The following is an 11,424-nucleotide window of genomic DNA, read 5'->3' on the forward strand; positions in this document are numbered from 1 at the left end:
TTTAACAATATTTAATATCAATACAATAACCAAAATAGTTTGATATACATTACTATTTAACACATATATATTCATTTTGTCATTAAAAATAATTTAAAAATCTAGGAGCCTGTCGCCATCGTTATGACGGTGGAACTTACACCAATATGGGTATACAAAAGGCTATCCGGCTGTTATTGGGTAACAAAAAAAAAAAAAAAGAGGGTGAAAAATAATACATTTAACTCGTCAACAAGCATCGACTAAAAGAAACACTTAATAATGTCATCTCCTTATTATCAACTTACGTGTCTGTCGTTTTTTTTTTATTATTTTAATGGAATGGTAATTTCACAACCATTGTGATTAACGTAGTTTTTAAATTTTTGATATTTAACGGAAATGGCGTTACTTTGTACTTTTATTTTATAATTTTTAGACCGCGTTTGTCTTATCGGGAAGACTGCTTGAATAATGGCTAATAGTTGGCCAAGAGTGCTGGCTCCAATTGACAATGGATTTATTGCACTGGTAATTCATTTTTAATTGTTAAATAGAATTATTTGGTCAGTATATTGTATAAACAGTCGCCTATGTTGATGAAGATGCAGAAAAAAATAAATAGATATTTTCGATAATTTCACATGGGTAGCGGTTGAAGAGGTTGTCATAGGGGATACACGTTATCACCAAGATACGGAAGAGTGACGGTAGAAGCAGCTATAGTGGTATATCTTAAATGGTACACTATAAATACATTATACCGTATAATTATAGTTAATTAAAAATATTTTATTTTTTGACCCTGGGTACACAAAAACACTGTTGTAACTTGTGGTATTCAAATGGAAAATATTGATTACGTAAAATCTTTAAAGCAATTTGATATTTTCATAGGTATTTCAAAAGTTCTTACCTGTTTTCAAACTAAAGCATTTGAGGGATCATTAAAATAAAATGGATTTTTAAGAACAAAATAAAAACAATTTCAAAATATAACATAATTCGTTATTTTTATAATAAATATTATATATACTTATTTTATTCAATACAAATAACTTATATAATTAAACATCTAAAATAAAATTTTACTTTGTCGTTGACATCATATAATAGTGTAACTTTATTATATAATCTATCTCTTGTAAATAAGGTACAAGATTGCCTGTGCTCCTTTAGATAATTAAAACTCATTTAAGGAGATAGGTATAATATTTGGGGAGACGACGGGTATCTTCCGATTTTTATTCTTGACCAAGATCCTCAAGTACTAAACAAGCCCCTAACATTTGGTAAACTCTATATATAATTTTTCGTATCATAAGTACACTTTGTATGTTAAACACGCATGTTTCTTACTTTATGCATATCTCATATATTTATAACTTAACTGTCATACTTTAGTCTACCTGTATATAAAATAGTTAAGAACATTCTGTATATTAAACACTAACGTTTCTTACTTAACGTTTCTTTAATGACTATAAAATATATGGTTTTCATACAGATATCTATTAAAATAAACCATATAGATTATTACCAGAAATAAAATCTAGATATCCAACTAATAGATTGTTTTCCATATAAGCTTTTTCTCCATAGCCCATCATTTCAACATCAATTGCACCTGGTGGACTTGATGAGGATAGCGAAAAACATGATGTTCTTGAATAATAATGCATCTATAAATTTTCATTTAAAATATTATCCTAGAAGAAAGACAATTAACAAATTATACGATTTAGTGCAATTTTAATTAAAAATTTCCATATTCAATTAAACTCGTATCGTCGTCCATTTAGTGAATTAAACAAATGTCCTTTCTTTTTATTATTTGAATAATCCAAAATATAACCTTTTAATCAATAAGTCATGCAATGATAAGACATTGCAGTTTTATTCTTTCCAATGTTAGTTTAATCGGTTTTAGATTGAGATGCTAACTGGTAAAACTTCACAGTTATATTTTTTGTCATTACGTTAGTTTCCTCCTTTCAAGGTGGTTCAGATGCTATTTCGGTAGAGACAGCCCTTAAATTATCATCTTTAATCTTGTTACTCAATACAAATTTAACACACGTTGAAGTGGAGAAAGGCGTCTGGTGTTATGCGATCAGAAGATTGCAATAAAGCTGAAAGGTAAGTAGTTCTATAAGACTACAGTGAGACCAACAAAGATGTATGATTCAGAGTGTTAAGAGGTTGACAAAAAAATAGAGCAGATAATGATTATAGCAGAGACGAGAATACTTAGATAGATAATTGGAATGATTAGAAAAGATAGAATGACGAACATATAAAAAGGAGTATAGGTATAGAGTGAATAGTGGATAAGATGAGAGAAAATAGACTTAGATAGTTTGGTCATGTTATGAGAAGAGGAATCAGAAGCTGTAAAAACAGTTATGAAATGAATGTTGAGGGAATAAGAGGTAGAGGAAAACAAAAAAAAAGATGGAGAGATGTTATTGAATGCGATATAAGGACGGCTGATATGAGAGATCATATAAAATGAAGTTTAGAATAAAGGTGTCTAACCCAAAGTAGTTGGGATAAAGACAAGGAAAAGAAGAATTAAATTTTATTAAATAAATATTACTTTTTGAAAATATATTAATTAGTTGACTGTTCAATTAAACAATTACTTGGTTTTGTGTTTTGTAATAGACTCTTTTTGTAATAAACTCTGATTTGTACTAGTTTAATATGTTAAGTAGTTATGTTATAAGATTATTTATAGTACTCCAAAAAATTGTAAATATGAAGCTACATCTTTTTTCTTTCAAAAAAGACGTAGTTTTATTTATAAATATTTAAACATTTATTGTAGAATACAAAATATATTTTAATTAATTTTTTGATCAAAATATATAAATAATAAACATAATTTTTAAAAAATTTGTTTCACAGAACTAATAATTAATAAATATGTATAATTTTGAAAAGGTAACAAATAACAAAATTATAGAAATATGGAATGAAAATCTAGTAATATACTAATTTCCATATTTTAATTTATGATTCCCCATCAAATAAACAACTTCCATTTGTCTTGACTATTATGCTTTGTAAGTACTTGCAGACACATCTCCTCCAGTGCCTGTCCAATTGGTATGAATATATTTTCCAGGAGCAGTTAATAACTCATAAGTATGAGCTCCAAAATAGTCACGTTGGGCCTAAAAATTAAGTTTAGTAAATGATCAATTAATGAGAATAATTAGAAAATATTACTTGTAATAAATTGGCTGGAAGTCTTTCACTACGGTAACTATCATAGAATGCCAATGCAGTACTAAATGCTGGAGTTGGAATACCTAACATAGCACTTGAAGCAACTACTTTACGCCAAGCAGTTTGACACTTATGAACAGCGTCTTTAAAGAATGGATCAAGCAACAAGTTCTTTAAGTTAGGATCAGATTCAAATGCTTGCTTAATTTTCCCCAAAAATGCACTATATAATTTTGATTATTAATTATTAAAATGTCTTTGTAATTTTAAATAAGTAATACCTTCGAATAATACATCCTCCACGCCACATAAGAGCAATTCCACCATAATTGAGATTCCATCGATGAATTTTTGCGGCTTCACGCATTAACATGAATCCTTGAGCATATGATACAATTTTGGAAGCATAAAGCGCCTGAAAATCAATTTTAATATTTTTATTAAACAAATCAATTAACATAATTCATTAAATAAGACATGTAGCCAGAAAATTCTGTTATAGATTCAAAAATTCTGCATACTTGTACAATTTTCTTTCAACTCTTGAGTATTCACACTCACACTTGGTAATATCACCATTCATAATAACTAAAGAATGCATGATTCAATTCTTTTTTTTGCAAACAAGCTTTCCCATTTTAACTCTACAGTATATATATTTTTTTTCCATATATTCGGTTACTCTCACGTCTACTTGACCAAATTTACTAGATATGTCAAAAGAACATAAAATGTATCTAGTTGAAGCTATAAGCACCGTAATTTTAAAAAGTTCCTCCGGTCTCCATGACAAAGAGAAATGTATCAAAATTTATTACAGTTGTAATAAAACAATCAATGTTGATATGTTTAGTTTTCACTTAATATTAAAGTAACTTTTTAAAAATTGGACGAATTATCACCACATTTTTATTAATATTAATTTAAACATTTGCTTTGTTAATACATTTATTGAAAATTTAATCATTAACTAAGAAACTATGGGGATTCATAATTATACCAATCATTTTTATTTTCAGTTTTTGAATGTTACAAAAAACTTGTCTTAAACCTACATTAAATTAAAGCTAATACAATGTACTTAGAAATGAAAAAATAAAAACTATCCAAAATCTCCATTTCTAGGAGTTATTTGGCATTAAAACCCAAAGTAAAAATGATAGACTTTGAAGTGTTTTGCATAGCAACGAAACATCTTCATTGTTGAATACTAGATGAAATTTAAGACTTTTTGTTTATTATACAAAAAAAAAAAAGACAATAAAACGACTGTCTTTTATGAGTATTCAGCCTATAAAATCAAAAAACCTCTTAGTCGGTATGTTAAATTTTTTTCAAATACGAATTTAAGGGTTTTTGCCAGTAATTTTAATCATTATAAGATATCAATAAATATTAATCTAAAAATGTATCAACACCAATTTGCTGGATCTCTACTATATTTTACTTTTTAATTTTAGTAGAAAGGAATTCTAAAAATGAAATTACATTTAATACAAGACAAAAACTATTTTTGAAACTAGATTTTAGTAGACATAAAGTGATAACTACCAATTATAACAGTAATATTGAATTCTGTTTTTTTTTTTTTACCATAACAAAAACTCAACATTGACATTTATGGAAATAAGATGATTTGTAAAGAACTCCTCATCTATTTTTACAGATAATATTTTCTACAAGTTTAAAAATTAAAAATGCCATCATAATAATCCTAATGAATTTACTTCTATGTGCAAACCTAAGCCGGTTTTTAATACTTAAGAAAAATAATCATACTAAAAATATGATTATTTAGCAAAGTTTAGCCATAGAATAGAAGAAATTAGCCAGAGGTTTTAAAGCTACGTGCCTATACTATTTAAGTATTTATACCTGTCCTATGTCTTTTAAAAATTCCTTTTTATCGCCCTTGTATGTTTCTTTAGGACCTTGTAGAACTTTGCTAGCTTGTAACCTCTCATCTATTAAAGAGGATAAGCATCGAGCAAATACAGATTCTCCAATGAGCGTAACAGGTACGCCATAATCTAAAGCTGAAATTGCTGTCCATTTACCAGTTCCTTTTTGTCCAGCTGCATCGCGAATTTTTTCAACTAAATATTCTCCGTCTTTATCTTGATACTGCAAAATATTTCTTGTAATTTCTATTAAAAATGAATCTAAATCACCTTTATTCCATTCATCGAATGCAAGGCTCATTTCTTTTGGACTCATATTTAAAGCAGACTTCATTAAATGGTAAGCTTCGCAAATAAGCTGCATATCACCATATTCAATTCCATTATGAACCATTTTGACAAAATGACCAGCACCATCTTCTCCAACCCAATCACAGCACGGTTCTCCATCAGTTTTAGCTGCTATATTCTAAAAAATAATATTCATTATAAACCCAGTTAAAACATAATTAGTAAAATAAAATTAGGGTTATTTTAATAATTGAAAATATTAGCAAATGTCTAATTCAAGGTTTTGTAAAAAATATCTTGAATTTTAACCCTAATTATTAATTTAGGATACTAATTGACAATTTTATTTTACAAGGTAAGATACATGTACCGATTCAATAAAATCATTAATTTATCTAAATAATAATTTAGATTAACTAAGGTCATCATTGACTTAAATAGAATTTTCAGTAATTACACATAAGACTACAGAAACTTTCTTTAGTTTTTGCTAAATTACAATATGTATATTTTTATTATGATTAACATAAGTTATTTCATTTAAGGTTTATAACCATTTAATAACATTGCGAATAGGAAAAAATCAATTACTTTTAAAAATAATATTTTAAAATATTTGATATAAAAAAAAAAAGAATCATGAGATATACTTAATACTTCTTCTTTTTTCTTATCTTTATAAAAAACATTACTTTATGAAAATTCTTGTTAGCATGTAAAAATCTGATGACCCTATGTCATATCTTATTTTTTTACCAATATCACTAAAAATTTAACTAAAAGAAATCTATCATAGTATTTTTTATCAACTTTTTAAAATATACTGTAATTTAACATACTTGAAAAATACTTTTTATGTGTGGCCATGCTTTTGGATTACCACCAGGCATAAGAGATGGACCATAACGAGCACCTTCTTCACCTCCAGAAACACCAGAACCAACAAATAATATGCCTTTTTCAGCTAGACTTTTAGTACGTCTTTGAGTATCTTGATACTCTGAGTTACCGCCATCAATTATTATGTCACCTTGTTCCAAATAAGGTAAAAGTTGAGCAATAAAGTCATCAACAGCACTTCCAGCTAAAAAACAAAATACTTTATTTTTATTGAAATATATTTTAATATACCTGTGATTGTGATTTATATCTAAAACAACCAATAAAATTAAGTAAAAAAAAATATAAATAAATTTTTTCTATTAGTAAAATTATTTTATTCTGTAAATAAAATCAAATAATTTTGTTAGGATATTAAAAATATACATGAATTAAAAAATATTTTTGTTATATTAAAAATATAATTTAAATTTGCATAAATCATGGTTGTTATAAAATATATTTTATATATTAAGTTTAGTTGGCAACATTGAATGATATGTAGATATGTTATAGATAAGAAACTCTAACAGTAACACACTTTTATAAATTTAAAATCATTTATCATGCTTCTAATTAGTCATTTTTTTAAACAGTTTGCTTATGAATAATGCATGTATTCTATCTTTATAATATTAGTGTCTATGTAGTAATATTAGTGAGTAATATTTTTTAATTAATCATACAACACATCATATATTTCTTAATCAAGAAAATAATATTAAATATGGATACAAATATTAAATTTAATTCCAAAACAGAAGAAAATAACATATTACCAATAGAAAAATCAATAGAAATTCCAAAAAATATGCCATCATTTATAGAGCGATATTTTGAATGTCGCTATGCAATAAATGTTAATGGAAAGTTAAATCAAGATTATCGCGTACTTATTCATTCTAATAACTTATTTATCTTAACAATAGCTCCTTCTCATATATTAATGGGCAATGTTATTGAAAAAATAGACTTTCAAGTTTCAGATAACACAGATAGGTCAAAAAATAAAATGTCTGGTAAAGGTAAACGAGGTGCACAAGTTGTACAAGCTGGTTCAACATTATTTAAGGTAACATGCTCTAACAAAGAAGAATATAAAATATTATCACCAGTTCCAGGAAAGTTAGTTGAAATTAATGCCAAATTATCAGACAATCCAAATCTCATGTTATTAAACTCTGACTGCCTTGGATTTATAGCAGTAGTAATTCCACAAAAACAAAGATTTGAGAAAATTAAAAATGATCTATTAACTCAAGATCAATATCATGAATCAATAAGTTCTAATACTGAATAATTAAAAAATAAAGATATGTATTAATTATTAATTGTTGTAAATTTCTGATTATATAAGATATATTTAGACTGCATAAAAATGCTTTAATTATTATTGTTAGTATAGTTATTTTAAGTACTTATTTTAATTCATTTAAAATATCATATTTTTGAAAAATAATATAAATTTCAGTTAAAAATTATTTTTTTATAACAATTATCACTAAATCTACAAATAAATTTCAAATTAAAATATTTAATTCCTATATTAAAAACATGCAATTATTACTGATTATAAACATATAAAAAAAAATATATAAGTACCTTTAACTAACATCATGACACGACGAGGTTTCTTTAGAGAATCAACCAACTCTTTCAATGAATGGGCACCAACAATATTAGTACCCTTTGCCCCTTTACTTAAAAATTCATCCACTTTTTCAATTGTTCGATTATAAGCAGTCACAATAAATCCATGATCATTCATGTTTAAAATCAAGTTTTGACCCATGACAGCCAAGCCAATCAATCCAATATCAGATCTATTGATGCACATTTTCATTAAATTTGGAAAAAATTAGTTCAATAATTTTACTTACTTTCCACTCATTATTATGTTTTTATCAACTTATGTGTGTACTAGCACGATCAATAGGTGAATGGGTGGACAGTGATCTTAAGATATTATGCATAAACCAGATCAAGGTTTTAAAATGAAAATGAAGGTTACCTTCTAATAGCTATAGCCGTAGGACAGGTTTTTTGGTTTATTTGCCCGACGAATGCGCACAACGGATATTACAAATTTGACCTTAGCCCTGTGTTCAATAGCAAACCTCGGTCGATTATTATCTAAATGTTTCTACTTCCACTATGTACCTGCAATAATTTTATCCAAAGGCGGTAACAAGGCACCTATAATACAGAACTGAATTACAATACCTTGGAAATATAAAACAGTAGTGTGACGTTAGTGAAAGTGAAATTATCGGCATCAGTGAGCCACGTTATAGATAATGCTATCTATCACGTAATCATTAAAAATGTGAAAATTCGTGGAGTTATTCTGTAGTTATTAGTATATGATAACCAAAACATTGTTTTATGTCATATTACATATGTAATAACAACCGACATCTAAATTAGTGTTAGGAATAAAATAAAATAAGAATTGTTTGGAAAACATTAAATATATTGTTTAATAAAAAAAACATAAATCGTAAAATCAGGAACATAATTTCGTTGGTTGACTTCTCGCTGCAAAACTTATGGATTTGCTTAGAACATAAAGAATTGGTTAGAGAATAAAGATGTTAACTGACATTTTGTAGTCTTTGTGGAAATATATCCAAATTATAGCTTATGATAAAGCATCTCTAGACAAATATTTTCCTTTTTATAAGTTATTTCTTATATTAAATAAGTTCTACAGATTTTTAATATTTAGTTAAAAGATAACATTCCTAAACAATTTTTAAAATGTTAGTTAGCAAAAATAATCTCAACGTAAGAAAAAGCAATTCAAAGTATGGCAGAAGAGCAAAAGGAGAGAAGACTGGATGGAGTATAAACGATTGTGCAAAGAATCCAAGTGTGTAGTAAGTGAGGCGAAATTTAAGAGGTATGATGAGTTGTATGATATGTTAGGAACAAAGGAAGGCGAGAAAGAAATCTATAGACTTGCAGAAGTATGAGAGAAAAGGTCTAAAGATTATTATTATATAAGGTGTATAAAAAGTGTTGATAATAAGGTACTATCGAGTGATGATGATGTGAAAAAAAGGTGGAAAGAGTATTTTGAAAAATTATTGAATGAGGAGTACCCAAAAGAGATATTAGAGGATATCTCGTGGAATGAGAGGCTGGTAGATTTAATAAGTGAGAAAGAGGTATGGGAGGTTGTGGCATCAATGAAAAGAAATAAAGCAATATGACCAGATGAAGTACCAGTAGAAGTATGGAAAATATTAGGCGGTGTTGGCATAAGGTGGTTGAAGGAACTTTTAAATAAAATCTTATTAGAAGGGAAAATACCAAATGAATGGAGGAATAGTATTGTAGTGCCGATATTTAAATGTAAAGGAGACATACAGGAGTGTGGAAATTATAGAGGCATAAAGCTTATGAGTCATAGTATGAAAATTTGGGAAAAGGTGTTGAGCTGTTGTTAGGAAAGTAGAGAAGAGATGAGAATGCTTAGATGGATGAGTGGAGTGACTAAAAAAGATAGAATAAGGAACAAACATATAAGAGGGAGTATAGGTGTAGCGTCAATCGTGGATAAGATGAGAGAAAATAGACATATGGTTTGATCATGTTATGAGAAGAAAACAATCGGAAGCTTAAGATCAATTATAGAAATGAATGTTGAAGGAAGAAGAGGTAGAGGAAGACCAAAAAAGAGATGGAGGGATGCTATTGAATGCAATTTGAGGACAGCAAATGTGAGCGTAGATGATGTAGAAGATCGAGTCAAGTGGAAGTTTAGCATAAGTGTGGCCGACCCCAAGTAGTTGGGATAAGGCGAGGAAGAGCAAAAATAATCTCAACATTTTTACTATCCTATATGATATCATAGAAGTACTTGTAGGCCATAAATTATTTTAAATCACGACTGGGGTATAATCATGGGCACAAATAAAAAGGGTAGGCTGACTTAGTGACTCGATCTATTAAACTAAAAAATATTCAGATGATTATAAAAATATATTTGCTGGAAAAACATGTATCGAACTGCAAGTTTTCTTCTATTTACAGCTACGATTAAAATTACAATCAATGGTAAACTTTAAGTATCGAATATATACAACGTTGATTAGGGTATGCTTCAGGACTGGAGCCTCCTAACATCTATGACTTTTAGTTGACGATAATGGTAATATAATAATTATATTACCATTATCATAAACAATTATTGTTGATCGAAATTTATCTTGATGTTTTAACCAATATCAAGTTGAAAACAGTTTTTATTTTTTGCAGTAATTTTATGAAAATATGGAGAAAAAATTTTCTTTTATAATTATAAATAATTCATAACCATGATTTTACGAATCAGTGAAGGTCAATCGAAATTTAAAGATGAAAATTATGAACATGAGTCATGTAACACAAAAGTAAACGTGAAATATAAATAAGAGTAAATAAAATTAAATGACCGCGTATTGAAAAAACTAAGGTTGTGTGATAGTTAAGGTCACGATCACTAATAAGGAGGAAGTGTTTTAAAAAATAAAAAGTTTAAGAACTTTTGTTCAAATTTGTAACTCTCAACCAAGTTAATAAAGTTGGACAATATCGATAATATTCAGAGTGAAAAAGTAGAATGTCTAGTTCCGCTAGTCTTACAACATATAATATTACTTAGGGGACACAAACCTATTTTATTAGTAAAAAAATATTTTACTTTTTATTAATCAGTTATAAAGAAGATCCCTCCAAAAAATTATAGGAAATTGATCACGCAATAAATTCCAGATATGCATCAGATTTCTTTCAATCAAATTTTAAAATAAAAAAAATGTATTAGCAATTAAAATTTTTTAGTACTCACATTCAACACTTCATTTATACCATAACAGTCTTGAAAGAGCACTTTCCCAGTTTCTTATTATTGAGATCCCAATGCAAAAAAGTCACTAGAGGTGATTTGTTAATTAGTTTAGGTATACATTTATAACTTGTTCAAAGTTTTGCAAATTATGTAGTCTAAAGTTATTATACTATATCATTATATAATATAATGTAATTATGCCTTTAGTATAAAATATATGGTTATAGTTAATAATACATAATAAATAAAGTATTGAAAGAATATAGAGTATATTCTATACAATATAAAAATATTGATATAAATAAA

General features: G+C 27.3%; 2 protein-coding genes across 3 annotated transcripts; one reads left to right on the forward strand and one right to left on the reverse strand.

The window, feature by feature from the left end:
* Positions 1–2,731: 2,731 nt before the first annotated feature.
* Positions 2,732–8,548, reverse strand: LOC126901833 (6-phosphogluconate dehydrogenase, decarboxylating). 2 transcript variants are annotated; one of them, XM_050678654.1, is made up of 7 exons: positions 8,165–8,548; positions 7,887–8,107; positions 6,245–6,489; positions 5,089–5,583; positions 3,495–3,628; positions 3,214–3,436; positions 2,732–3,158 (listed from the first exon to the last, which is right to left on the reverse strand). In XM_050678654.1, the coding sequence occupies exons 1-7, from the start codon at positions 8,173–8,175 to the stop codon at positions 3,039–3,041; spliced, it is 1,449 nt and encodes a 482-aa protein (XP_050534611.1). In that variant the 5' UTR covers positions 8,176–8,548; the 3' UTR covers positions 2,732–3,038. The 2 variants fall into 2 exon arrangements, with proteins under 2 accessions (XP_050534611.1, XP_050534610.1); XM_050678653.1 differs by lacking the exon at positions 8,165–8,548 and having other exon boundaries at positions 7,887–8,121.
* LOC126901836 (protein Abitram) lies at positions 6,840–7,756 on the forward strand. Its single transcript, XM_050678658.1, has one exon. The coding sequence runs from the start codon at positions 7,012–7,014 to the stop codon at positions 7,582–7,584; it is 573 nt and encodes a 190-aa protein (XP_050534615.1). The 5' UTR covers positions 6,840–7,011; the 3' UTR covers positions 7,585–7,756.
* Positions 8,549–11,424: the final 2,876 nt, after the last annotated feature.

This window comes from Daktulosphaira vitifoliae, unplaced genomic scaffold (assembly GCF_025091365.1).
Source record: "Daktulosphaira vitifoliae isolate Bord-2020 unplaced genomic scaffold, ASM2509136v1 Scaffold_3, whole genome shotgun sequence".
Taxonomy (NCBI): Eukaryota; Metazoa; Arthropoda; class Insecta; order Hemiptera; family Phylloxeridae; genus Daktulosphaira; species Daktulosphaira vitifoliae.